Source organism: Ylistrum balloti, unplaced genomic scaffold (genome assembly GCF_031769215.1).
Source record: "Ylistrum balloti isolate Yb309-2 unplaced genomic scaffold, AGI_CSIRO_Ybal_v1 Utg370338, whole genome shotgun sequence".
NCBI classification, from domain to species: Eukaryota; Metazoa; Mollusca; class Bivalvia; order Pectinida; family Pectinidae; genus Ylistrum; species Ylistrum balloti.
This window is the reverse complement of record NW_026782244.1, coordinates 104,226-131,943: the sequence shown is the minus strand read 5'-3', so window position 1 is coordinate 131,943 and position 27,718 is coordinate 104,226. Positions and strand designations below refer to the sequence as shown.

General features: G+C 36.8%; 1 protein-coding gene across 1 annotated transcript in view; it reads right to left on the bottom strand.

Annotated features, from left to right (window-relative positions):
- LOC132553593 (calbindin-32-like) overlaps positions 1-5,675 on the bottom strand; it is a 64,139-nt gene extending 58,464 nt beyond the window's left edge. Inside the window, exon 1 of the mRNA XM_060217849.1 lies at positions 5,558-5,675. Within this exon, the coding sequence (XP_060073832.1) occupies positions 5,558-5,675 (118 nt within the window). The remainder of the gene's footprint in view (positions 1-5,557) is intronic.
- Between the last annotated feature and the right edge of the window lie 22,043 nt (positions 5,676-27,718).

Genomic DNA, 27,718 nt, shown 5'->3' with positions numbered 1-27,718 from the left:
CGTTTAACCCTTCCCAAATATATTATCCTTTCGTTGTTCAAAAATTCAAAGAGGAAATAATGAAGGTTACGTATTTCCATGTTTTTGTAATAGTGTATGGTTTCTGACACTCAAATCACAGTCCAGTCGACAGAATAGAGTGATTGAAAAGCAAAGCAGTTTGCCCACTGAATGATCAACCTATATATTAAATTAACTCTTTAAAGAAATGTTCTTTGCCATTTATAAACCTAGCGACAACGCTCGATCATATAACCACTCTATAAGAAATATACAGTATGGGAATAGTTTAAGTGGAAATGTCTTCTTTTACTGAAAAAATATTAACTACTGTTAGTTGTATGATTGCAGCCGCCACCTCCCTAGCCAACTTCTGTCGTAAGAACGCCAGCGGCGTCGGCGCAGCAACGCCACAAACAGTCATGGTGACAAAAACATACATATGATAACTTTATCACCGTGAGCACACAACAGAATAGACGCCACCTTATACCCATGCACAATGTATAATGTGTCGGCTACAGATCTAAATACAGTGTGACCACGGCTTAGGTGAAGAAAACAACACATTTTTCATTATTGACGACCTTTATAGCACGTTGTAACATGTTGAGGTAGTGCAACACATGCCACCATTTTATTGGGTGAAAAATATCTTTATTCGTATCTTTTATGTGACGATCTAAATTAATTTATATGAATAAAAAATATTTTAATATTATTTATGATCTATATGTTTTGAAGCATAGAAAAATCGACAGTATAGAGAATATCACCTTAGTCATCATCTCTACCACAAAGAAAAACCACAAATTATCAACATGTAAACAGAATCTAAATTCAAATACATACACACAATAAGAAAATACAAACATGTCAAAAGTCAAAATAATCATAATCCAACCTCAAATACAATAACATTGGGGCAAAATATGAACAAAAGAAAGATTCAACATCACTATCGTAGAACTACTCAAAACTAAGGTACAAGTCGCTGGGGTGACACTTTTACTGTGGTATAGATCAAATTATAGCAACTGTTACTGTGGTCACTACTCCTACCGCATAAAGTCCTAACTATAGCAACCGTTACTGTGGTCACTACTACTGTAGAAAGTCCTAACTATAGCAACCGTTACTGTGGTCACTTCTCCTACTGTAGAAAGTGATAACTATGGCAACCGTTACTGTGGTCACTACTCCTACTGTAGAAAGTCATAACTATAGCAACTTTGGTCACTACTTCTGTAGAAAGTGATAACTATGGCAACCATTACTGTGGTCACTACTCCTACTGTAGAAAGTCATAACTATAGCAACTTACTGTGACCACTACTCCTACTATAGAAAGTGATAACTATGGCAACCGTTACTGTGGTCACTATTCCTACCGTAGAAAGTGATAACTATGGCAACCGTTACTGTGGTCACTACTCCTACTGTAGAAAGTGATAACTATGGCAACCGTTACTGTGGTCACTACTCCTACTGTAGAAAGTGATAACTATAGCAACCGTTACTGTGGTCACTACTCCTATTGTAGAAAGTCATAACTATAGCAACCGTTACTGTGATCACTACTCCTACTGTAGAAAGTGATAACTATAGCAACCGTTACTGTGGTCACTACTCCTACTGTAGAAAGTCATAACTATAGCAACCGTTACTGTGGTCACTACTCCTACTGTAGAAAGTCATAACTATAGCAACCGTTACTGTGGTCACTACTCCTATTGTAGAAAGTCATAATTATAGCAACTTATTGTGATCACTACTCCTACTATAGAAAGTGATAACTATGGCAACCGTTACTGTGGTCACTACTCCTACTGTAGAAAGTGATAACTATAGCAACCGTTTCTGTGGTCACTACTCCTACTGTAGAAAGTGATAACTATAGCAACCGTTACTGTGATCACTACTCCTACTGTAGAAAGTCATAACTATAGCAACCGTTTCTGTGGTCACTACTCCTACTGTAGAAAGTCCTACCTATAGCAACCGTTACTGTGATCACTACTCCTACTGTAGAAAGTGATAAATATAGCAACCATTACTGTGGTCACTACTTCTACTGTAGAAAGTCATAACTCTAGCCACCGTTACTGTGATCACTACCCTTACTGTAGAAAGTCATAACTATGGCAACTGTGGTCACTACTCCTACTGTAGAAAGTGATAACTATACCAACCGTTACTGTGGTCACTACCCCTACTGTAGAATGTCCTAACTATAGCAACCGTTACTGTGGTCACTACTCCTACTGTAGAAAGTCATAACTATAGCAACTGTGGTCACTACTCCTACTGTAGAAAGTCATAACTATAGCAACTGTGGTCACTACTCCTACTGAAGAAAGTCATAACTATGGCAGCTGTGGTCACTACTTCTACTGTAGAAAGTCATAATTATAGCAACCGTGACTGTGATCACTACTCCTACTTGTGCTTTACGACCGGTGGTTGATAGTATATCTAGAATGCAAATGTCTAAGCGAATTTCCTTAATTAATAAAAACAAGCAAGCAAAAAGAGGCACATAATGATATGATTTTAAATTTTGCGATATTGGTAAGGTCGGAATGCTCGCAAAAATATCTAAAAGCAAAATATACGACATATTTTCTCTTCCTATTTTTCGAGTTACTCTCAGAATAAGGTGGTGAGCATTTTATGGTAGTCGGGGAGTTTTATGAAAGGAAAATATTGAAGGTCATGTGTTCTTTTTGTCTCTTTCCTGGATTTCAATTTGAATAATGGTTTCATTTGATCGTTCGTATTTTCTGATCAATATATACATATATTAGATATAAGCACGCATTTTGTCTTTGCATGTTGACGTTAAACAAATCGTAGAACATGTTTCAACTAAATACACATATATACTCTGAAGCCGAAGGCGACATTAGGGAATAATTAAAAAGCGTTTACAACGGATACATGATACAAAAGCTTCCCAAAATAACGTGAAAGGACGTTAACTTATTGTGATTGCACTGGAACGACTGCTTCAGCATTCAGAACACACCTTCCGACTCTGTTTTACAGTAAACCATACTCTATATTGATTTATTTTCCTCTAGTGATAAAGAAATATAATATTACTTTATTTATCCTCAGGTAGAATGTTTGTATATCGACTTTCGACTTACAGCATTTGCCCTGCACAATGACCCTAGTTAAACGGTGTGTCAATTCTGCTTGCCAAGGCCTTTATGTACCGTATACATGTAATAATCGGAAAACAAACGTTTGTTTAAGAGTTTAGTGTTCATCGTCAATATTGTATTAATACAAAAGTTCATGAATAGAGTGTATCCTTTTTATGGAAAGGGAATTAATAGGCTATATGGTAATCGATTAGCTTGATCCATGTCAATCGTACAATTATTACCATCAAAACGTGTCACACATTTACTGAAACATAGATGTAAGAGTTATAGTAATCTAAAATAACAGAAAGAAAACAAGCATTGTGTCATCACAGTATCACACAATGTACCAGAGATAAAAACTAAAATTAAACTGATATATCTAAAAGGAAATTAATGCGAACAGTTTAGTCTTTTCCGTCTGAGATTTAATATACACAGCGACATCCGACAATATCATAACACTAATCATCATGTCGATATATATCAGGATTAAAATAGAAAAAAAAAACTATTTTAAGCACACGTCCCAGTTTGGTATGAAGGTGTAACGACCAAGCACGAGACATATAAGGATGCATCTGTTTTGTTTTCGCTTTAACTCAAATAGCATAAAGACACGAGTTGTTTGGAGAAAATGGATTTGCTAGACATTAAATACAGTTTAGAAGAACAAAAGATAAATGCCTCAAATTTATGTAACAATTACACGGTTTACTAAATCTATGCGACGCTAGTTCCCATCCCCAATGCTACTTGATTTTAATAGTTAATGAATGAATTATACGCAATTTCTTACCAATCCAAATTCAGTTACGAAAAAGGACATACTACTAGACTGTTTCCTACGATAGTTCTTGACGACTCTATTTATCATGACTGTAAAACGCTACATTACTAAGATAAAATCTTTGTTATTTCACTGTTAGTCGTTCCGTGGTGGCAGACCCGCACACCTGAAAACATTACCACCTCGTCACACATTTTGTAAACACATTTTAACTTTCAGAATTGATCAAATTAATTCTGACAATGATTCCTTTCACCACGGTTGTAAGAGAAGCTGATAATAGCTGGATGCGTGCAGTGGTATATGGGAGTTTGATCTCTCTGATAGTCTCGCTAACTGACGTTGGTTTGACCGTGTAGGATGTCTTTACATCAATAACCCCGCCGAACGAAAACCTTGTTATAAATGTAGCTCCTACCACATGTTGCTTGGGTATCCATTATTTTATCAATATTGATCTGACAGGTTTTGTAGTAAGCATAAGAATCCATATATTATTCGCCATGTTCTTAATCATATTACTATCAAGGATATCGGTGAAGAGTTTTTCATCATTTCCCCCTAAAGCTTCTGCATCTTCACAGCTTCAAAGAACGAAATGTAAACCCATCTTTGCAATTCAGAATTTACTTTAATGAAATATATTTAATGAGCAAAAAATCATAAAACATATTGTGTTTGAACATCAAACGACATATTTACGTTTCCAATAAATGATACTAAAGTTTACTTAAGATAGACCTGATATACATTGTTTGATATTGAGCCCTCAATTTGTCCGAAAGTAAATTGGTTGAACAGTTATGACATGGGTGAGTCTGAATTAATTTACGGAATATGATATAAATCATTTATGACTTTATTACGAACTCAAACACCTGCTTCTTAGGGTAAATGCTTACATCCTTTTTTACATTTTGCCTTAACAGAGCACAAAATAATAATTTCCCGACGATTTGTCATAAATGTCATTCTTATGTACTTATTTAGGAATGTGTGATATATACAATATACTCTTATTCTGAGTCCCTTCCTGTCGACAAATCTGTCACTGCATGTCACTATGGCAATGATAGGGGAATGGTACCGAATGCTACTTTCAAACTAAAAATGTTTATCCTTGTAACAACGATACTTTATAAGAAATAGTTCGATAACAAAGAAATACAAATGCATTTCTATCACATATTAACATCACTTGATTTTTTTATTTCGACAAAAACATGCATGTTGACAAGTTGTCTGTATGCAGTTATTTCAGTTTTCCGATCAGGTATGTAAATTTCATGTATTGATATTGTATTACCTCTATTGTATTCAAATATGACTTATTTAAAAAAAATCCACACCCAAGAATGAGCTTGATGCTGGTATTGAAGACTGTGCTACTTCTTGTTGCATAGAAGAGATTAAGAGAAACATGCCTACCGCTCTGTGCCTGGATGTTTCGAAAAGCTGACAGATTACAACTAATTAGTGACATTCAATAACCTGGTATACGACATAGCACCAAATCGATATATATATATATATATATATATGATATTTCGACTATGTATGTAAAACTTTTACCCTATAGTCTCACAAGGAGACCTCCATCGTGATAGCCACTTACCGTTCGAGTCGTAATGATGCCAAACATCCATGAATTGGTTAGCTGTAATCTGCTTAAACTCTCTCGTATTCAAATCCCGAAATTGTCTCAAGAAATTTCCCTCGGCGGTCGCTGCCATGTTTTATGTATATTTCCAAATTAAATAAGTTCAAATGAACTTTTAAGTGAAAGGAAAATGTAAAATCTATATCTCCTAATTGATTCGATCTAAGCCTATTTTATCGAGAAGTGCTGAGGTGACACACACGGTAATGTTACGAGACGGAAACTGCTAGGGATCACATGTACAGAAGTTGCTGAAACAGAATTCAATAATGTTCGCGCACGCGCAGAAACGTAATCCACGTAACAGGTGTATGTATCAAATTTAGATACATAGACATGAGAAAGTGTATAAATGCAATGATTGTGACCACTGACCAATTGTGTTTTTTTATAAAGTCTCGAATTGAATGTTTCACATGCGTGATAACAAAGGACACGTGATCTTCATTAGAAAGCTCTGGAAACGACACCAACTAATACTTTGCTCAGGTGGTAATCCCGTCATTCAACACATTGCCAGCAGATGATTGCTACAGTATACAGATCATGAATTCACAGTATTGAATATTTGTCCCCAAAGCGTGACGCTGACTACGATACGATGTACCTAGCGCTGGTTGGTCGTTACGTTTCCTTTCACGTGTGATGGCGTGCACAGATAATTACCTTGTGCTTCTGTCTTTCGATTTTTAAGAAATATTTCATAAACGTTCTGTGTTATGCAAATAAATAAGAGATGTTTGCGATATCCCGATATTGATACAGTGGTGGTGTTGATCAATAAAAAAAAAAACAAATTACCTGTATATCACATTAACATTAATATTATATCTGTACCTGTTCATATTTCTCCCCTATGATTATATAAAATTATATAAACCTGAAGTCGATATGTAATTAATAAGTTCTTGATATTAACGATTAAGCTGTGATACACACATTGACCAGTTATAGCATGCTCCCTTTCTATAGTCTACGTCGCAGAGCTTTCTACTGACTTCGCTATTTTCAAATCCATCACATTATCACATGTGGCATTGCAACGTTCGTTATTAAATCAATTTGCAAAAACAACCACATTCATTTGACGTGAAGACTCCGTTGAAATGCGATATTCTTTATACTAAAATCAATATAAATGTATAATGATCTACCTTCTATAGTATCCCATACAAACATATTTTATTGTGTCGTAGACTTTGATATTTGCCATACGTACCCAATACTTAAATGATCGTATGTCTGGTTGACAATATTTTTGTCGATATGGCAGATACGATCTAATAATATACTACTAGAATACCTATGGAAACATACATGTTTTCTAAATAACTTGTTTTGGTCTAATATATGAGGTTAAATTGCTTGAAGACTTTCTCAAAGCTGGTCATAATGACCATGTAAACATAATAGTATCTGTTATCGTGTTCTACAGGTTGTGTGGTATATTTTTCAACCTAATTGAGACCATTCCTATATCAGGGACAGCATTACATTGCTTAAGGGGGAAAGTGACGGAAAACTACAACAGAAACACATTTACCTACAAAATGATCGGGTTTCTGCTTGACAACATCTTCGTCGAGTTTGGTGGTAAGATCGTCTAACCGACTACTGGCTCTGTTGACCGACTTGTTTTCGAAGAGCTTGTCAAAACAGGTCCCAAGGACCTTGAAAAGTCATTTAATTTCACCTATAGATATATTGATGACGTCTTGTCTAAATAACAAGAAAGTTTTTTTACTACGTCCATCGTTTATATCAACCAGAACTGGAAATCAAAGATACGACAGACTCTTCTACATCAACCGCTTATCTCGATCTTTTCGTACAATGAAACCAACATGGGCAGTTATCCATCAAGCTGTATTGTAGACGTGATGATTTCAATTTCCCTATTGTGAACTTTCAATTTCTGGATAGTAATGTCCCTACATCTCCAAACTGTGGTATTTACATGTTACGGTTGATTCGATGTTCAAGAGCCTGTTCCCATTATCACGATTTTCGTGCAAGAAGTCGTCAACAGACTTACAAACTTGTAACACATGGGTTCAAAAGAAGCAGGATTGTGAAAATCATGGGGAAGTTCTATGGTCGTCATAGCGATCTCATTGAGAAATATTCTGGTTCTTTATGTGACATGAAGCTGTATTTGCTTGTTTGTTTGAGAACGTGACATTACTTACTTAGATATCCAACGTTCACATGGTTGGTCTCGTCGATGAAGCAGAAGACGCTTCCGGAACGCCTAGTCTTATTCTCCTTGTAATTTTCAGAAGTCTTCGTGTAAATCTTTCTTTTGTTCATATTTTTCTCTAGCTTTATGGAATTTGAGATTATGTTGCCATGTTGGTATTTTCTTGGTGTTTTTCTACAACACGTAAAAAGGTGATTTGATTATGTAAGGTACATTAGTAATTGACCTGTCTACATAATATTGTATATGTGGTTTAATTGTTGTAAACATCATGTTTTATGTGCTATTGATGTTGAAGGTGTTATCGATGGTGAGACTCTGTTGTCCTCGTGTGCATTCCCATTTTTAAACGATAGGGATAGGCGAGGCTGTCCTCTCCGAATGTGTCTAGTCAATCAAACAATGCATGACATCAATATTATTATACTGTAAACGAATCGTAAATATATAACGACTGTAAAACGTCCCCTTAATTTTCAAACGATCGAGATAAGCGGCTGATGTGGAAAAGGCTGTCGTGTCTTTGATTTCCAATTCTGGTGGGTATATACGAATAACGTGGTCGAAAATGTTTTAGTCAAGTAAAGGCAAGACGTCATCAATGTGGCTGACAGTGAAATTAAACTACTTAACAAGGTCTTTTTGACCTATTTTGATGAGCTCCTCGAAATATCTAACCTCGTATAAAGGCGAAAACAAATCAGCAAACAGAGGGGCGCAGTTAGATCTGATGGGTATGTCAAAAGACGTTGTCAACCAAAAACTTGATCATTCTTATGATTTCGTCCTAGTTTTTCTTCGATTTGGCCATATTTTTCGCGAAATACATTTGGGTATATTTCAGAACCATATATTGTATCGTAAGACGAGCCAGCAACAAAACTTTGTTTATATGGATTATTGTGAAGTTAAGGAATCAAACATAAACGAGGGAGGTCCGTATCCTTTATTTTGATAGTCATTCTGAATTATTGTAATACCGAAGCGAAAGATTGCGTAATGTAAAGGTGGGATTCCATTTGTAATCAAGCAAGTCTAGTTCTTTTTATATTGGAAATGTAATAACGTCTCTACACAAGGATCAAGTTATTGGACGCCTTATATGCAGGTACAGAATCTGTATTATAAATTTTGAAGTGAGAGTTTAACATCAGGATCGAGGTACACTGACCTGTATTTTCATTTCGTTTTAGATTTCAAACTGCCAATTCGTTTAAGCGCGATATAAAAAATCCTTGTGATTAGTCCATATCAATTTATTCATTTATATTTCTCATTTCTTCTAAAAATTGCTTTATAACTTATAGACTTCATTCAACATACATTCCACAATGTGCTATTCCGATTGCGTTCGTCTGAGGATTGTTTCTGGAAACCCGTAATGAATCATTTGAGTAATGCATCTGGATATTTATTAAGAAAAAATACTTCTTCGTGTCGTTTTCATCTTTACTGAAACACAAACGTATATGCAGGTGAGAGGAAAAAACACTCTTCCAACTGTATGCCGTTTGTGAGAATCGATGACACCTTACGAGTCCAGAGCTGTTTCCAGTCTACACCAGCTGTCACAGGGGCGTATCGATTTTTACATCATTTCCCACTGTTGTGTGCTTATACATTGAAACAAGATACCTTGTGACTGACATTCAGACCACCAACTAAACTGTCATTTCTCTGCCACCAAGACAACGATCAAGTCAAACTTTTCTACAACCAGGTCTCAAAATTAATTGTTCTCTTTTTTATTATCTACTCCAACTGTTTTTTACACAAGCAAAACAGTTTCCTTTTCCATACTTGAAAGAGAACCATTCTTTCTCCGCCATCGTGATCGCTAATAAAAATACACCCTTTTCAAAACCACAAACAGAAATATCTTTTCACTGAAAAAACATTCTTTTACTCTGAACATGCTTGCAGGCATCCACTGGTGGTGAAAGATTCTTTTAATCACCTTTTCTTACAAAAACCTGAAACAAAACGCCCTTTCTGTGACATCTACAAAGCAAATACAGCTAATTCAAGCAGTCAGTCCACGGACAAATCTGTCTCCTATGAATCACAAGCAACCCTCCATTAAACGGAGACTGAAAGACATATTACCATACCCAGACCACAAAAAATATTACACACAACAGCCAAATCACAACCAAGAATGGAAACTTGTGGCACATCTATGAAATGCAAGACTGCCGCCTATTGGTCATTTTGATTCACTATTAAATAGGCATAACCAGGGATGAAGAGTAACGCCAAGTTTGAGAAAAATCCAACAGTAATTCAAAATAAATGGTGAGACAAATGAACCACGGACGAAGGATGATTCGAACAACCCTCAAATCTGATGATGTTCGGCTAAAAACTTAGTAAAAAACAAATATTTTGTTATATACATATAACGATAGAATGATAATGATTCCAAATTTTTATTACTTTGAAGGATTTCAAGCCAGTATTTCAGTTGTTAGATAACTGGATTTTACTTTCGTGAGATGTTGTTATTCAAATATTTGTGTAGGGATTGAAAAGGAATATAAAGACTGTGTGACCATGATCGCTTGATCATAGTCTCAGTCTGATATAAACGTATGTAAAACCCAAGTCAACTGCAAACTATTTAGATCCGTCTGGATTCGTTACTTGTTAATGTACAGTGAACAGGGTATAAACCTGTACAGAAAACTACATCAATATGGTGCTGCTTGAACAAGGCAGGGTATGTTATAAGGAGAACGAAGATTTCTCTCATTTCGTTTGATACATCATTTTGTTGTACAACAAACCACTGAGTAGGTTTAATGTGATAAATGAATGCAGGCATCATTATCAGAAATCAGTGAGAGAGAAAAGTCATTATGGAACAATTGAAATGAAGTTAGAACGAGAGATATAAAAATTAACGACATTGGATTTGATAAACGTTTTATTGTCACAAATGGCGGTGGTTTTTTTTTTTTTTTTTTTTTTTAAAAATGAAGGTCTGTAATGGGGTTTGACGTTTTGGTATGTTTTTCTTCATCAATGTCCAAACCAGAATTAAGGGAAACTAAACACAACGCCATTAAATACACAAAACTACGACATAATGTTTGGTATGTTAAACTCGTTGATATTTCTGCACATTGCACACCATATTAAAAGCAACAACATGTCATGTATTAATACGTATATAACATTTTATCCTCTTAGAAACACCAATTTTCATTGGCTATTTTTTATCACTCCATGATAAAATTTACCTCATTTTGTAACGCCACGTTTGATTCGCTGCGGTGTAGGAAATTATTTAAGAAAAAAGAGTTCATAACATGAAAAATATCGCAAACTGTAAATGAATCATTAGAATTAACTCTAAAAACCCGTTGTTAATTCTTGTCGAGAAGGTATAGTATAGTTATTAATATCGTGGTCATGTGTTTGATAACTTGGACTAATTGTCATTTGATCATTTTGAAAAAAAAAACAAAACAAAACAAAGAAAACACAGAAAACCCTTTTACAGAATGAAATCAGCAAGAAATAAAAATGTCTGCCTCCTCGGTATATAAGCTTCAATATCATGCTGAAATGAGCCACGCATGCGTATACTGGTATTATGTACTCAATATTGTTTAGAAAACATCCCTCAAATTTCGATTCTGAACATGCAATTTCAACATCTCATTTCTTCAATTTCCATTCTCGTTAAAACTGCTAAATGGATTTTTTATTGCCTAAACTCTAATGATGACCCCGTTTCATGACGAAATCTATTACAAACTCGAAGGATTGGTTTCGGCTGATTGTGATCTTCTTCAGTTGTCTCCTAAAATATAAGGCCTCAAGCATTAGTTGGGAAGGTAAAAGCAGTTGTATGATGCAGTTTAATTCATTATATCGCTTTACTGTTTCTCATTTTAAGTTTGTAAAATTGTGCTATTCAGTTGTGTATTTTGTACAATCCAGCAACTAACTCCTTTTTTAATTTGTTTTTCAGGCCGTTGTCCGTAACTTGACATTATGGGACTGTTTCTATCGAATCCATATTCTTAGGTAATGGGCACATGCATGTTGGTGTGGCAAGTATTTGTCAAGGAGACAATAAAACCGCTTTGATCCTTAGGCGTGATTGTCATTAATTCAAACTCAGTTTGATGAATCTAGGGTAAAATAGAAATAAGATTAGTGAAGCGGAATGATAAGTGTCTTCTGCTTAATCAGGGAGACCCGCTTGGTGTTGCTGTAAAAAATATAGACTTGGGGATTTCAGTTGTTCTTGATAAACAAGAGAATGAGCTATAGAAGCTATTACAGAGAAACAAAACTTAGGTAATTGTATTGAAGACAATACAAATGAAGGCGTATTATGGCGTCATATAAAAGAATGTTAAAACATTTTGACTACCATACGTACACAATTCTAATTTGAAAAAATGGATATGATCCAATGCGTTGAATCAGGTCTGTCCTAGTCATGAATCTGATGAATATTATCTGCTACAAAACATGATATACTCCAGGTGACATTGCAACAGCAGGATAACACACTATAAAATACTTGTAATTTTACCACCTAGACGGAGATTACTTTTCAAATCGATGAAGAAATCACAGATTAAAATTCCTTATTTTATATTTTCCCTACACTATATCGTTCCCGTGACGTTACTTTTATAGATGTCATACGGTATTCATAGCGTTCAAGAAAATCCATAAAAAATCGGGTGTCTGGGAAAATAACAGCACATTTTTTTAACACATTTAATATAAAACTTAAATATATAATCAACACGTCTCCTATTGAGAGAATATCTATATCTTAAGACACAAATAACAAGTCTGTGGTTACAAATAATTTTCACTTTTTGTTTCACATCTATTATCGTACAACAAGAAGACGAATGTTCTCTGGTAATAATCGTATTCTGAAGCAACCAATGACGCCATTTGTGGTAATATTATTTCTTTTTCAAAGAATACATCGATTTATAAGCATAATAAATAATTCAATTCCCCCTTTATGTGTGTGTTTCGAATTATTCAGAAGAACTGCACAGAGTAAGTAAGATTTATATCATGGTTATCGAACTTTTTATATTGTATTACATCACACTAGACAAATGAGAGATATTGTGACACGATATGTTTTGTAATGATACCTCAGGGACATATGTTCCAAATTTGCTCTACAGATATCTAATATTAAAGAGTGAAAGAGATTTTGAGTGATTTCCGATGACAAACAGAGCAAAGTTAAGCTGCATCAGAGTGTTAAGAGAAGGAAAACATATGACATTTCTTGCGAACAGTATTGTCTGTCCTTTTTCCATGCACTGTGGTCTAATCCTACAGTAAAGAGCGTGTCATATTATTAAGAACGTAATGGGAACCATATATATCTATTTGTTGTTTTGACAAGTGATAAAAGTGCCATTTCTTAGCGTGCCTTTGTAATTCCCTTTTGGTGCCACTGGTAGCCTTGTGCGATCGTATGACACCTTTAAAACTTCCCAAAGATTTCGTTTGTTTGTTTTTTTTTTTTTTTTTTTTTTTTATTTTTTAAAGTCTTTGTATTAACTGATTTGGCCATTTATGGACGGCTTCTGTTTGCATTAGAGGTGAGTGCGTGTGTTGAGTCTGTGTGTTTCTGGTCACTGTGATAAATTCGTGTTACATTACACTGACAACAGACAAACCAGTCGTTACACTTTCACAATTTTGAGTATGCTTAAGGAGTAGAGTAACTGTCCATTATAATGACACTTGTAAATCTCAGCCTGAAACAGAACTAAAAGTCCTTCCTCACAGAGATAAACGCTAAAGAAAAGCCTACAAGCGAGGCAGTGTCACATTCGGAAAAATACAGTATAGATAAAATATAGATCAGGTCAGGTTAAATAAATCCACAATATAAAAGCAGATACAAAACGTACGCCCACCCTGTAAGGCACCAAATACATAACTAGGTGCTAATATACCTAATACATTTGTAATCAAATCCCTGGTTCAGAAAACCCTTTGAAAAGCGATCACCGTCAACAATGTTCACAATATACAAAAAAAAAATAAATAAATAATAAATAAATAAATAAAAAACATTGTTTTTTTTTGTTTTTTTTTACAATATATTTCTCGACAACCTTCGCGAATAAAAAGAATACGAGTGTAGTGCAGTGAATCCATGACACATCCTCCTGCAGTCATTTTAGTAATTCCTTCTGGATATCTCACTAATCATTGTTTAACGCAAAATAAAATCCAATTTAGCAGGGAGCGCATACAAAACAACACTGTCTTGTTTTCCTCGAATAAAAAATCCTGGTCTGACTCATCAACGACCAAGTCATATTTACGAATAAAATCCGGTGATTTCCTGTGATTCTATACCAATGAATTAATGTAAAGTGAAAGGTAACATACGTCTTCAATGAGTCAGCCGGTGTATAAATATGTATGTCTGAAAATGACAGATACTGACGCTCATTGTTACAGGAAACGACTCTCGCTAATCCAGAACCTGATTCTCACTGACTCTGACTGTTACAGACCTTGACCTTCACTGACCCAGACTGTTACCTACCCCATCTCTCAGTGACCCAGACTGTTACAGAACCCCAACTATCAATGACACAGACTTTTACAGACCTTGACCTTCACTAACCCAGACTGTTACAGACCTCGACCTTCACTAACCCCAAACTGTTACAGACCTTGACCTTCACTGACCCAGATTGTTACAGACCCCAACTCTCACTGACTCAGACTGTTACAGACCCCAACTCTCACTGACCCAGACTGTCACAGACCTTGACCTTCACTGACCATGGCTCTTAAAGACCTTGACACCTTCACTGACCATGATTGTTACAGATCCCAACTATCACTGACTCCGACTGTTACAGACATTCACCTTCACTGACTCCGACTGTTACAGACCTTGGCCTTCACTGGCCCAGACTGTTACAGACCCCAACTCTTATTAACTCAAGACTGTTACAGATCCCAACATTCACTGACTCAGACTGTTACAGACCTTGAACTTCACTGACCCAGACTGTTACAGACCTTGACTTTCACTGACCCAGACTGTTACAGACCCCAACTATCACTGACTCAGACTGTTACAGACCTTGACATTCACTGACCAAGGCTCTTACAGACATTGACACCTTCACTGACCAAGGCTGTTACAGACCTTGACCTTCACTGACCCAGACTGTTACAGACCCCAACTATCACTGACTCCGACTGGTACAGACCTTGATCTTCACTGACCAAGGCTGTTACAGACCTTGACATCTTCACTGACCAAGGCTGTTACAGACCTTGACCTTCACTGACCCAGACTGTTACAGACCCCAACTATCACTGACTGTTACAGACCTTGACATTCACTGACCAAGACTGTTACAGACCCTGACCTTCACTGACCCAGACTGTTACAGACCCTGTCTCTTACAAACTCACTGTTACGCAGACATTTAACCCGACTCGGACTGAATCTGATTCTTACAAACGTCGACTCTCACTTTCACATAAGGATGCCAACCCTGTTTCTAACTGACCAAGACTAGAACTGGTCCTGATTGATACAGACTCCGACTTTCCCTAACCCTCTCAAATACAGATTGATACAGACCTCTACTCTCTCTTACTCAAACAAGTATTGGTTCTGATTGTTACAAACTCAATTTCTCACGGATCCAAACAGTGTGACCCTGATTGTTACGTCACAGACCCCGACTTTTCCTCGTCAAAACAGATACTAACCCTGATTGATACAGAGCTTAACCCCCACTTGTCCAGACAGGTAATGGCTCTGACAGTTACAGAACCGTGTCCCACTGGTCATGACTGATACTTATTCTGAATGAAACAGACCCCAATAGTAGAGAACTGACCCTCTACTTTCATTGACCAAGATATTCCCTGACCCAGATTGATGCAGACCCTGATATCCTGACATTGACGCATTAGATAAACGGACACAAAACCTCACTGTTTCTATAAATAGCTAGTGATGTCTGAAAAGATTGATGTTCTAACAAGGTGTTTCCATTAATCCTTCGGATAGCGATTGTTGTAAGAGAAAAACAGGAAACGTCATTAGAAATTGTGTCCCCTATCGTCTCTGCAACATCACTAAAATGGCCAATGTCTGTGTGTGATCGAGCAGCTGACTCTGGACTATTGTCTTGCACTAAATCAATTTTTATCATACCCAAGTATGTCCGAAGGATAAGTAAGCTTATGCCGTGTCTCGTCCTCCGTCTGGTGTCAACCTTTGCCCTTCAAAAAATGTCTTCTCAATACCCAAATGTCCCAAGTTGCTGATGTTGGGCCTGTAGCATGTCGGAATAACGCGTTACCTAGTCCGTTCAAATGAATGACCTTGATCTTCAAATTTGTTTAAATAAGCGACAATAACCAAAATGGTGCTGATATTAGGCCTGTAGCATGTTGAGATGAAGTGTTACGAAGTTTGTTTAGCTGAATGTCTTTGCACACTTTTATGGTCGCTGACCAAATGTGTTAATACATTCAAACGTCTTTTCAATAATAGAAAGGCCAAAATTGCTGATATTTGGTCTGTAACATACTTGAATAAAGGGCTACCATGTTGTTCAAATGAATAACCTTGAAACGTTTTTCCAGTTTACATTGCCCAACTGTTTATCGAATTGAAAATTTCTTTCCAGCAAGCAAATGACACTGCGCCGTTATATTTCTGCTGTAGCATGCTTGGGAATAGGCTTTTACCTAACGAAGTAAGAAAGTCTCCTGTGTAACTGAAGAGCTATTTAGGCCCATTAGACCCATTGTTCATTCATTCAAGGACTCGTCAGTTATACTAGTGGTCATATATGTAAAATTCTAGATATCTCGAAATCTGTCGAACAAAATATTGAAGTAAAGGATATAAGATGTGGATTGACTTTTGATAGCTGTATGTAAAACAATGGTAGTCTGTCCTTAATATATGACGTAAGAATTGTACCTGAGGTGCCCTTCACATGATTATAAGAGGCTACTGAACTTGGAAGCTTTATGCTTTCTCTTTTCCTTAAAATAATTTCTTCCAAATGGCTCCATTGACACTGCCTCACTTTTAAGTAGATCGTTCACTCGTTTGTAAAGCTTTTGGTTCTCTTTCTTAGTCTGCTGTATTAGTGCACGACTGTTTTGTCCTTTGTCAAAATTTTGAAGACGGTTGGATAGTGTCTTGTTAGGTTTTTTGGACAGTATACTTCAGTGTGATCGCACTATGAAGTCGTCATTTGTTCCATATTATCACAAGGAGGCTTACACGAACATATTGCAGGCACATACAGGCACATTCAGCATATGCACTCACCTCGCATACACGAAAATCCTTAAATGACCATAGCTGCTGACAGGGCATTAAACCAAGTTCTATCGTCGAGAGTATGATACCTATTACCACGATCTTTGGCAATTAAAGAGTGATCTGAAGCTAGATCGCACGCGTCCACGAAAGACAAAACACTACCAAGTTTATTTTATAACACGAGAAAGAAATAATGACATAGTACCAATGTCAACCAACATAATGCCAATGGTTGAAGATTCAAAACATGCCAAGCTCTAACAGATAATTGCAATAGTTAAAAGAGAATGAATGCAGCATGATGATTTGCCTTTAGTGAAAAGGTATATGAACGTATGATATTCCCCATAAGTAACTATATTGTATTCAGTTGTCCTCATGGGTATAATCATCTGATTATAGTTGTCCACACAAGTAACCATCTTATAGTTGTCCACACAAGTAACCATCTTATAGTTGTCCACACAAGTAACCATCTTATAGTTGTCCACACAAGAAACCATCTTATAGTTGTCCACACAAGAAACCATCTTATAGTTGTCCACACAAGAAACCATCTTATAGTTGTCCACACAAGAAACCATCTTATAGTTGTCCACACAAGAAACCATCTTATAGTTGTCCACACAAGAAACCGTCTTATAGTTGTCCACACAAGTAACCATCTTATAGTTGTCCACACAAGTAACCGTCTTATAGTTGTCCACACAAGTAACCATCTTATAGTTGTCCACACAAGTAAACATCTTATAGTTGTCCACACAAAAACCGTCTTATAGTTGTCCACACAAGTAACCATCTTATAGTTGTCCACACAAGTAACCATCTTATAGTTGTCCACACAAGAAACCATCTTATAGTTGTCCACACAAGTAACCATCTTATAGTTGTCCACACAAGTAAACATCTTATAGTTGTCCACACAAGTAACCATCTTATAGTTGTCCACACAAGAAACCATCTTATAGTTGTCCACACAAGTAACCATCTTATAGTTGTCCACACAAGTAACCATCTTATAGTTGTCCACACAAGTAACCATCTTATAGTTGTCCACACAAGTAACCATCTTATAGTTGTCCACACAAGAAACCATCTTATAGTTGTCCACACAAGTAACCGTCTTATAGTTGTCCACACAAGTAACCGTCTTATAGTTGTCCACACAAATAAACATCTTATAGTTGTCCACACAAGTAAACATCTTATAGTTGTCCACACAAAAACCGTCCTATAGTTGTCCACACAAGAAACCATCTTATAGTTGTCCACACAAGTAACCGTCTTATAGTTGTCCACACAAGTAAACATCTTATAGTTGTCCACACAAGTAAACATCTTATAGTTGTCCACACAAGTAACCATCTTATAGTTGTCCACACAAGTAACCGTCTTATAGTTGTCCACACAAGTAACCATCTTATAGTTGTCCACACAAGTAACCGTCTTATAGTTGTCCACACAAGTAAACATCTTATAGTTGTCCACACAAGTAACCATCTTATAGTTGTCCACACAAGTAACCGTCTTATAGTTGTCCACACAAGTAAACATCTTATAGTTGTCCACACAAGAAACCATCTTATAGTTGTCCACACAAGTAACCGTCTTATAGTTGTCCACACAAGAAACCATCTTATAGTTGTCCACACAAGTAACCGTCTTATAGTTGTCCACACAAGAAACCATCTTATAGTTGTCAACACAAGTAAACATCTTATAGTTGTCAACACAAGTAAACATCTTATAGTTGTCCACACAAGAAACCATCTTATAGTTGTCCACACAAGTAAACATCTTATAGTTGTCCACACAAATAACCGTCTTATAGTTGTCCACACAAGTAACCGTCTTACAGTTGTCCACACAAGTAAACATTTTATAGTTTTCCACACAAGTAAACATCTTATAGTTGTCCACAAAAGTAACCGTCTTATAGTTGTCCACACAAGTAACCATCTTATAGTTGTCCACAAAAGTAACCATCTCACACAGATATGTTCAATGTTCTGGAGCTCATATAAGAAATGATATTTATATGTTTCATAATAAGAATGAGATGAATTAACGACGAAAAGACCAATACGTGAAAGCATCGCACTTGATCGAAACCTGTAATGCGATACGACAGACGAGTAACACTAACACTAGTATCAGATTTACATAATTATCACTAGTGAGTGCCGTATCACGAATCAGATTTACATGACACAAATCCGGACAGTGGTATCAGTGTTACACGCCATTTTAGGAGAAAGGTATACGTCAATTTGATAGGCGCATATCTCAGAATCTAATATACATATATATATAGACCTAATGACGTTAATATCGTAATGGGGTTACGTAACACAAGGGAACAAGACAGGCACTTATCATGAAGACAGGTTTTAGATAGATTTAGAATGAAATCTTAATGGCGGTATTACGTGACACCCATGAAAACCTGCGGGTTTCCCTTAGATTAAATTATCCACGGGCATGTCGAGATTGCGATTAAAAATGGTGTTAAATCATATGTAAATATTGAATTAATGAATCGATGTTGGTGAAATAGCAGACACGGAATGTCCTTATAAGGAACAGGGGAGCGCGAGCTGCCCTAATAACGACCTTGGGCAAGTTTAATCCATCAACTCCACAGCAATTTTGTGCAGTCACCAGAAACATTTGTCTAGGTTTGAAATTGATTCTAGAAGATACTATGGGTAGTGACGTGGTTGATGTTTAAAATGAATGATTACGTGAATAATCAGTTTCTCTTTCTGTCATCAAGTCATGAAGTCAACACCAAGAGTTGACAAACAAGAAGTTATAGACAGTAGGAAACCTCGATTGCACGGACAATAGCAATTGAACAATAACATCTGGGCTTATTGTCCTTGTAATCTCTGTGTAACTGTTTCATTCGTCCATCTTTTGCTCGAGTTCTATTGAATTTGAGTTTGTACTATAATTTCATTAACATGCTTGGATTTTTTTTTTTTTTTTTTTGTCTTGAAATTTGTGAATTTATTCACGAGACAGTTTTTGGATATTCATGACTGTGTAACAGTGCCATGTATAGATTGTACTCTTGCGAACACCAACGGAGTCTGTAGTGCTGGAGTGAAGGTGTAGCTGTGATAGGCGAATCGCTGCCTTGGCAATATATCTCTCGATTGCCTTCGGAACTGCATACTAATTAGATTCTCACGGTAATACAGTGAACCGGGAATATTTAATTGATGTTGCCTGAGAAACTTATTGGGTTAATACAATTACAATGCTTTCTACCTTTCTAATTAGCTGAGTTTTTTAATCTCAGAATTAAGCTTTCCCCATATTTGCAGTGACCCTGATTACCTTACACATCTAGCCTTGAAGAGATGTGCCTTGAATAATGTGCTTCACTATTTAACCCCTATATCGCCCTATATGACTGTGTGCCTGTATAGTTTTTGTTTTGCCAACTCAATACGCATTGTTATCCACGCAATGGAGTAGAATGAAATTCATACGTTGTTTTTGACTTGCCAAAAAAATCAATGCTTTCAGGTTTGAAGAAAAATTATTGAGTAAAGTCTGTTGATGGGAGTTCTCAATTTTTGTCTTTTTCCTGGATGCCTGTTTTAACGACTAGTGAATATAAGTCGATGCAGCTACGTCGATTCATTTCATTCACGATCGTTATCGAAAGGGAAGCTCCTGACAAACAGCTATGGTGTAAAACAATATTACATCACAGCCTAGACGCGACCGACGATTACCACAGAATGGCATATGGTTTTATTGATAAGGAGAGACATGTTCACAAGAGAGTTCTACATCTTATTATCACGACACTCAATCGATGGTATACCCGCCTTTACCGCGTGGTTATATCAGGAATTGTCACTGTTTACACACTTTTTGTAATAGACGTACTGCACGTTCAAATGACAAGAAAACCGCTAAATACCATCCTAGAAACGTAAATACGCCTACTAGTATACAAATGCACCTGATGGGACATACTGATAGATATCGTGTACAGGAAATACAAACACACCTGATGGGACATACTGACAGATATCGTGTACAGGAAATACAAACACACCTAATGGGACATACTGACAGATATCGTGTACAGGAAATACAAACACACCTGATGGGACATACTGACAGATTACGTGTACAGGAAATACAAACACACCTGATGGGACATACTGACAGATTACGTGTACAGGAAATACAAACACACCTAATGGGTCATACTGATAGATATCGTGTACAGGAAATACAAACACACCTGATGGGACATACTGACAGATTACGTGTACAGGAAATACAAACACACCTGATGGGTCATACTGATAGATATCGTGTACAGGAAATACAAACACACCTGATGGGACATACTGACAGGTATCGTGTACAGGAAATACAAACACACCAGATGGGACACACTGACAGATACCGTGTACAGGAAATACAAACACATCTGCTGGGACATACTGACAGATAACGTGTACAGGAAATACAAACACACCTGATGGGACATACTGACAGATATCATGTACAGGAAATACAAACACACCAGATGGGACATACTGACAGATAACGTGTACAGGAAATACAAACACACCTGATGGGACATACTGACAGATATCGTGTACAGGAAATACAAACACACCTGATGGGACATACTGACAGATTACGTGTACAGGAAATACAAACACACCTGATGGGACATACTGACAGATTACGTGTACAGGAAATACAAACACACCTGATGAGACATACTGACAGATAACGTGTACAGGAAATACAAACACACCTGATGGGACATACTGACAGATATCGTGTACAGGAAATACAAACACACCTGATGGGACATACTGACAGATAACGTGTACAGGAAATACAAACACACCTAATGGGACATACTGACAGATAACGTGTACAGGAAATACAAACACACCTGATGGGACATACTGACAGATATCGTGTACAGGAAATACAAACACACCTAATGGGACATACTGACAGATATCGTGTACAGGAAATACAAACACACCTGATGGGACATACTGACAGATTACGTGTACAGGAAATACAAACACACCTGATGGGACATACTGACAGATTACGTGTACAGGAAATACAAACACACCTGATGAGACATACTGACAGATAACGTGTACAGGAAATACAAACACACCTGATGGGACATACTGACAGATATCGTGTACAGAAAATACAAACACACCTGATGAGACATACTGACAGATATCGTGTACAGGAAATACAAACACACCTGATGGGACATACTGACAGATATCGTGTACAGGAAATACAAACACACCTGATGGGACATACTGACAGATATCGTACAGGAAATACAAACACACCTGATGGGACATACTGACAGATATCGTGTACAGGAAATACAAACACACCTGATGGGACATACTGACAGATACCGTGTACAGGAAATACAAACACACCTGATGGGACATACTGACAGATATCGTACAGGAAATACAAACACACCTGATGGGACTTACTGACAGATAACGTGTACAGGAAATACACACACCTAATGGGACATACTGACAGATAGCATGTACAGGAAATACAAACACACCTGATGGGACTTACTGACAGATAACGTGTACAGGAAATACAAACACACCTGATGAGACATACTGACAGATATCGTGTACAGGAAATGCAAGCACACCTGATGGGACATACTGACAGATATCGAGTACAGGAAATACAAACACACCTGATGGGACACACTGACAGATATCGTGTACAGGAAATACAAACACACCTGATGGGACATACTGACAGATAACGTGTACAGGAAATACAAACACACCTGATGGGACATACTGACAGAAAATACAAACACACCTAATGGGACATACTGACAGATATCGTACAGGAAATACAAACATACCTGATGGGACATACTGACAGATATCGTACAGGAAATACAAACACACCTGATGGGACATACTGACAGATATCGTACAGGAAATACAAACACACCTGATGGGACATACTGACATATATCGTACAGGAAATACAAACACACCTGATGGGTCATACTGATAGATACCATGCACAGGCAATACAAACACACCTGATGGGACATACTGACAGATATCGTACAGGAAATACAAACACACCTGATGGGACATACTGGCAGATATCGTACAGGAAATACAAACACACCTGGTGAGACATACTGACAGACACCATGTACACATATTGCAAATACAACAGAAAGGGTATATAGAAAGTTTACATGTACAACGAACTAGAATTTTAAAAAACATAAATACACCAGTGAGACATGCAAATATCATGCAGAGCGAACATGAACACACCTTGTTGGATATACAGAAAAATAACAGGTACAGAGAATGCTTATACAGCCTGTGGACATATTGACATATTGATATTCTTTCAGTGAATGAATTTCTTCTGGCCGTTTATCGAGTAAATGTCATATTGGTACTGTTAAGTGCTATCTATGTTTAAATTCCAATCTGTTTGGAGAGGCAGTCATAACCAAGCAGCGGCGTATCATCGCCGATAGCAAACGTCATTGTCGTAGAAACTACCACAAATGCGTCATTGTTTTACCTTTACTAGTTCTATACTTCTCTATAGTGCATAAAGTCTGAAATGTCAGATGTTTGCCAAAGTACAATGCTGACTAGGCAACAACTTGATGTTGACTGCTGACTCCACAGATTATTTTGGTTCGTAACTCTCCGATCGTTACTCGACAATTTCCACCATTAAGCAATAGTGCCCACTCCCCTCTCTAGGAAGTATTGCTAATGTCAGCTTCCGGTCCGATGTTTACATGTCGTCTGCCATCATGGACAGATTTGCTGAACATACCACTAAAGGCATGCATGACATTCTCAATAATGATTCGTTTTCAACGGTACAAGGTACTAACAAAACATTTGTAAACGGTAGAAGGTACTAACAAAGCATTTACAAACGGTAGAATGTACAACAAAACAGTTGTAAACAGTAGAATGTACAACAAAACAGTTGTAAACAGTAGAAGGTACAACAAAACACTTGTAAACGGTAGAATGTACAACAAAACAGTTGTAAACGGAAGATGGTACAACAAAACATTTGTTAAACGGTAGAAGGTACAACAAATATTTGTAAACGGTAGAATGTGCAACAAACACATTTGTAAACGGTAGAAGGTACAAAAAAACAGTTGTAAACAGTATAATGTACAACAAAACAGTTGTTAACAGTAGAATGTACAACAAACATTTGTAAACGGTAGAATGTACAACAAAACAGTTGTAAACGGTAGAATGTACAACAAAACAGTTGTAAACGGTAGAATGTACAACAAACATTTGTAAACGGTAGAATGTACAACAAACATTTGTAAACGGAAGAAGGTACAACAAAACAGTTGTAAACGGAAGAATGTACAACAAAACATTTGTAAACGGTAGAAGGTACAACAAAACAGTTGTAAACGGAAGAAGGTACAACAAAACAGTTGTAAACGGAAGAATGTACAACAAAACAGATGTAAACGGTAGAAGGTACAAAAAACACATTTGTAAACAGTAGAATGTACAACAAAACATTTGTAAACGATAGAAGGTACAACAAAACAGTTGTAAACGGAAGAATGTACAACAAAACAGATGTAAACGGTAGAAGGTACAAAAAACACATTTGTAAACAGTAGAATGTACAACAAAACATTTGTAAACGGTAGAAGGTACAGCAAAACATTTGTAAACGGTAGAATATACAACAAAACATTTGTAAACGGTAGAAGGTACTAACAAAGCATTTGTAAACGATAGAAGGTACAACAAAACATTTGTTAAACGGTAGAAGGTACTAACAAAGCATTTGTAAACGATAGAAGGTACAACAAAACATTTGTTAAACGGTAGAAGGTACTAACAAAGCATTTGTAAACGATAGAAGGTACAACAAAACATTTGTTAAACGGTAGAAGGTACTAACAAAACATTTGTAAACGGTAGAAGGTACAACAAAGCATTTGTAAACGGTAGAAGGTACTAACAAAACATTTGTAAACGGTAGAAGGTACAACAAAACAGTTGTAAACGGTAGAATGTACAACAAAACAGTTGTAAACGGTAGAATGTACAAAAACATTTGTAAACAGTAGAATGTACAACAAACACATTTGTAAACGGTAGAAGGTACTAACAAAGCATTTGTAAACGATAGAAGGTACAACAAAACATTTGTTAAACGGTAGAAGGTACAACAAAACAGTTGTAAACGGTAGAATGTACAACAAAACAGTTGTAAACAGTAGAATGTACAACAAAACAGTTGTCAACGGTAGAATATAAAACAAAACATTTGTAAACAGTAGAAGGTACAACAAAACATTTGTAAACGGTAGAAGGTACAACAAAACATTTGTAAACGGTAGAAGGTACAACAAAACAGTTGTAAACGATAGAAGGTACAACAAAACATTTGTAAACGATAGAAGGTACAACAAAACATTTGTAAACGGTAGAAGGTAAAGCAAACATTTGTAAATTTGGATTTTCGGTTTATGACCCTCCCACCAAACTGTTGCCTGAGGCTGAAACATAAAAACCCAGTCAACAAATGTATATAATTGATATATATTGATGTTCGTGGACCCATCAGGTGTGTTTGTATTGCCTGTGCATGGTATCTATCACTATGTCCCATTAGGTGTGGTTGTATTTCCTGTACGATATCTGCCAGTATGTCCAGTATGTCCCATCAGGTGTGGTTGTATTTCCTATACGATATCTGCCAGTATGTCCCATCAGGTGTGTTTGTATTTCCTGTACGATATCTGTCAGTATGTCCCATCAGGTGTGTTTGTATTTCCTGTACGATATCTGCCAGTATGTCCAGTATGTCCCATCAGGTGTGGTTGTATTTCCTGTACGATATCTGCCAGTATGTCCCATCAGGTGTGTTTGTATTTTTTGTACGATATATGTCAGTATGTCCCATCAGGTGTTTGTATTTCCTGTACGATATCTGTCAGTATGTCTCATCAGGTGTGTTTGTATTTCCTGTACGATATCTGTCTATATGTCCCATCAGGTGTGTTTGTATTTCCTGTACGATATCTGCCAGTATGTCCCATCAGGTGTGTTTGTATTTCCTGTACGATATCTGCCAGTATGTCCAGTATGTCCCATCAGGTGTGTTTGTATTTCCTGTACGATATCTGCCAGTATGTCCCATCAGGTGTATTTGTATTTCCTGTACGATATCTGCCAGTATGTCCCATCAGGTGTGTTTGTATTTCCTGTACGATATATGTCAGTATGTCCCATCAGGTGTGTTTGTATTTCCTGTACGATATATGTCAGTATGTCCCATCAGGTTTGTTTGTATTTCATATACAATACCTGTCTGTATGTCCCATCAGGTGTGTTTGTATTTCATATACAATATCTGTCTGTATGTCCCATCAGGTGTGTTTGTATTTCATATACAATACCTGTCTGTATGTCCCATCAGGTGTGTTTGTATTTCATATGCAATATCTGTCTGTATGTCCCATCAGGTGTGTTTGTATTTCATATACAATATCTGTCTGTATGTCCCATCAGGTGTGTTTGTATTTCATATACAATATCTGTCTGTATGTCCCATCAGGTGTGTTTGTATTTTCTGTACGGTATCTGTTAGTATGTCCCATCAGGTGTGTTTGTATTTCCTGTACGATATCTGTCAGTATGTCCCATCAGGTGTGTTTGTATTTCCTGTACACGATATCTGTCAGTATGTCCCATCAGGTGTGTTTGTATTTCCTGTACACGTTATCTGTCTGTATGTCTCATCAGGTGTGATTGTATTTCCTGTACACGATATCTGTCAGTGTGTCCCATCAGGTGTGTTTGTATTTCATATACGATATATGTCAGTATGTCCCATCAGGTTTGTTTGTATTTCATATACAATATCTGTGTGTATGTCCCATCAGGTTTGTTTGTATTTCATATACAATACCTGTCTGTATGTCCCATCAGGTGTGTTTATATTTCATATACAATATCTGTCTGTATGTCCCATCAGGTGTGTTTGTATTTCATATACAATACCTGTCTGTATGTCCCATCAGGTGTGTTTGTATTTCATATGCAATATCTGTCTGTATGTCCCATCAGGTGTGTTTGTATTTTCTGTACGGTATCTGTTAGTATGTCCCATCAGGTGTGTTTGTATTTCCTGTACACGATATCTGTCAGTATGTCCCATCAGGTGTGTTTGTATTTCCTGTACACGATATCTGTCAGTATGTCCAATCAGGTGTGTTTGTATTTCCTGTACACGTTATCTGTCTGTATGTCCCATCAGGGGTGTTTGTATTTCATATACAATATCTGTCTGTATGTCCCATAAGGTGTGTTTGTATTTTCTGTACGATATCTGTCAGTATGTCCCATCAGGTGTGTTTGTATTGCCTGTACACGATATCTGTCTGTATGTCCCATCAGGTGTGTTTGTATTTCCTGTACGATGTCTATCAGTATGTCCCATCAGGTGTGTTTGTATTTCCTGTACGATATCTGTC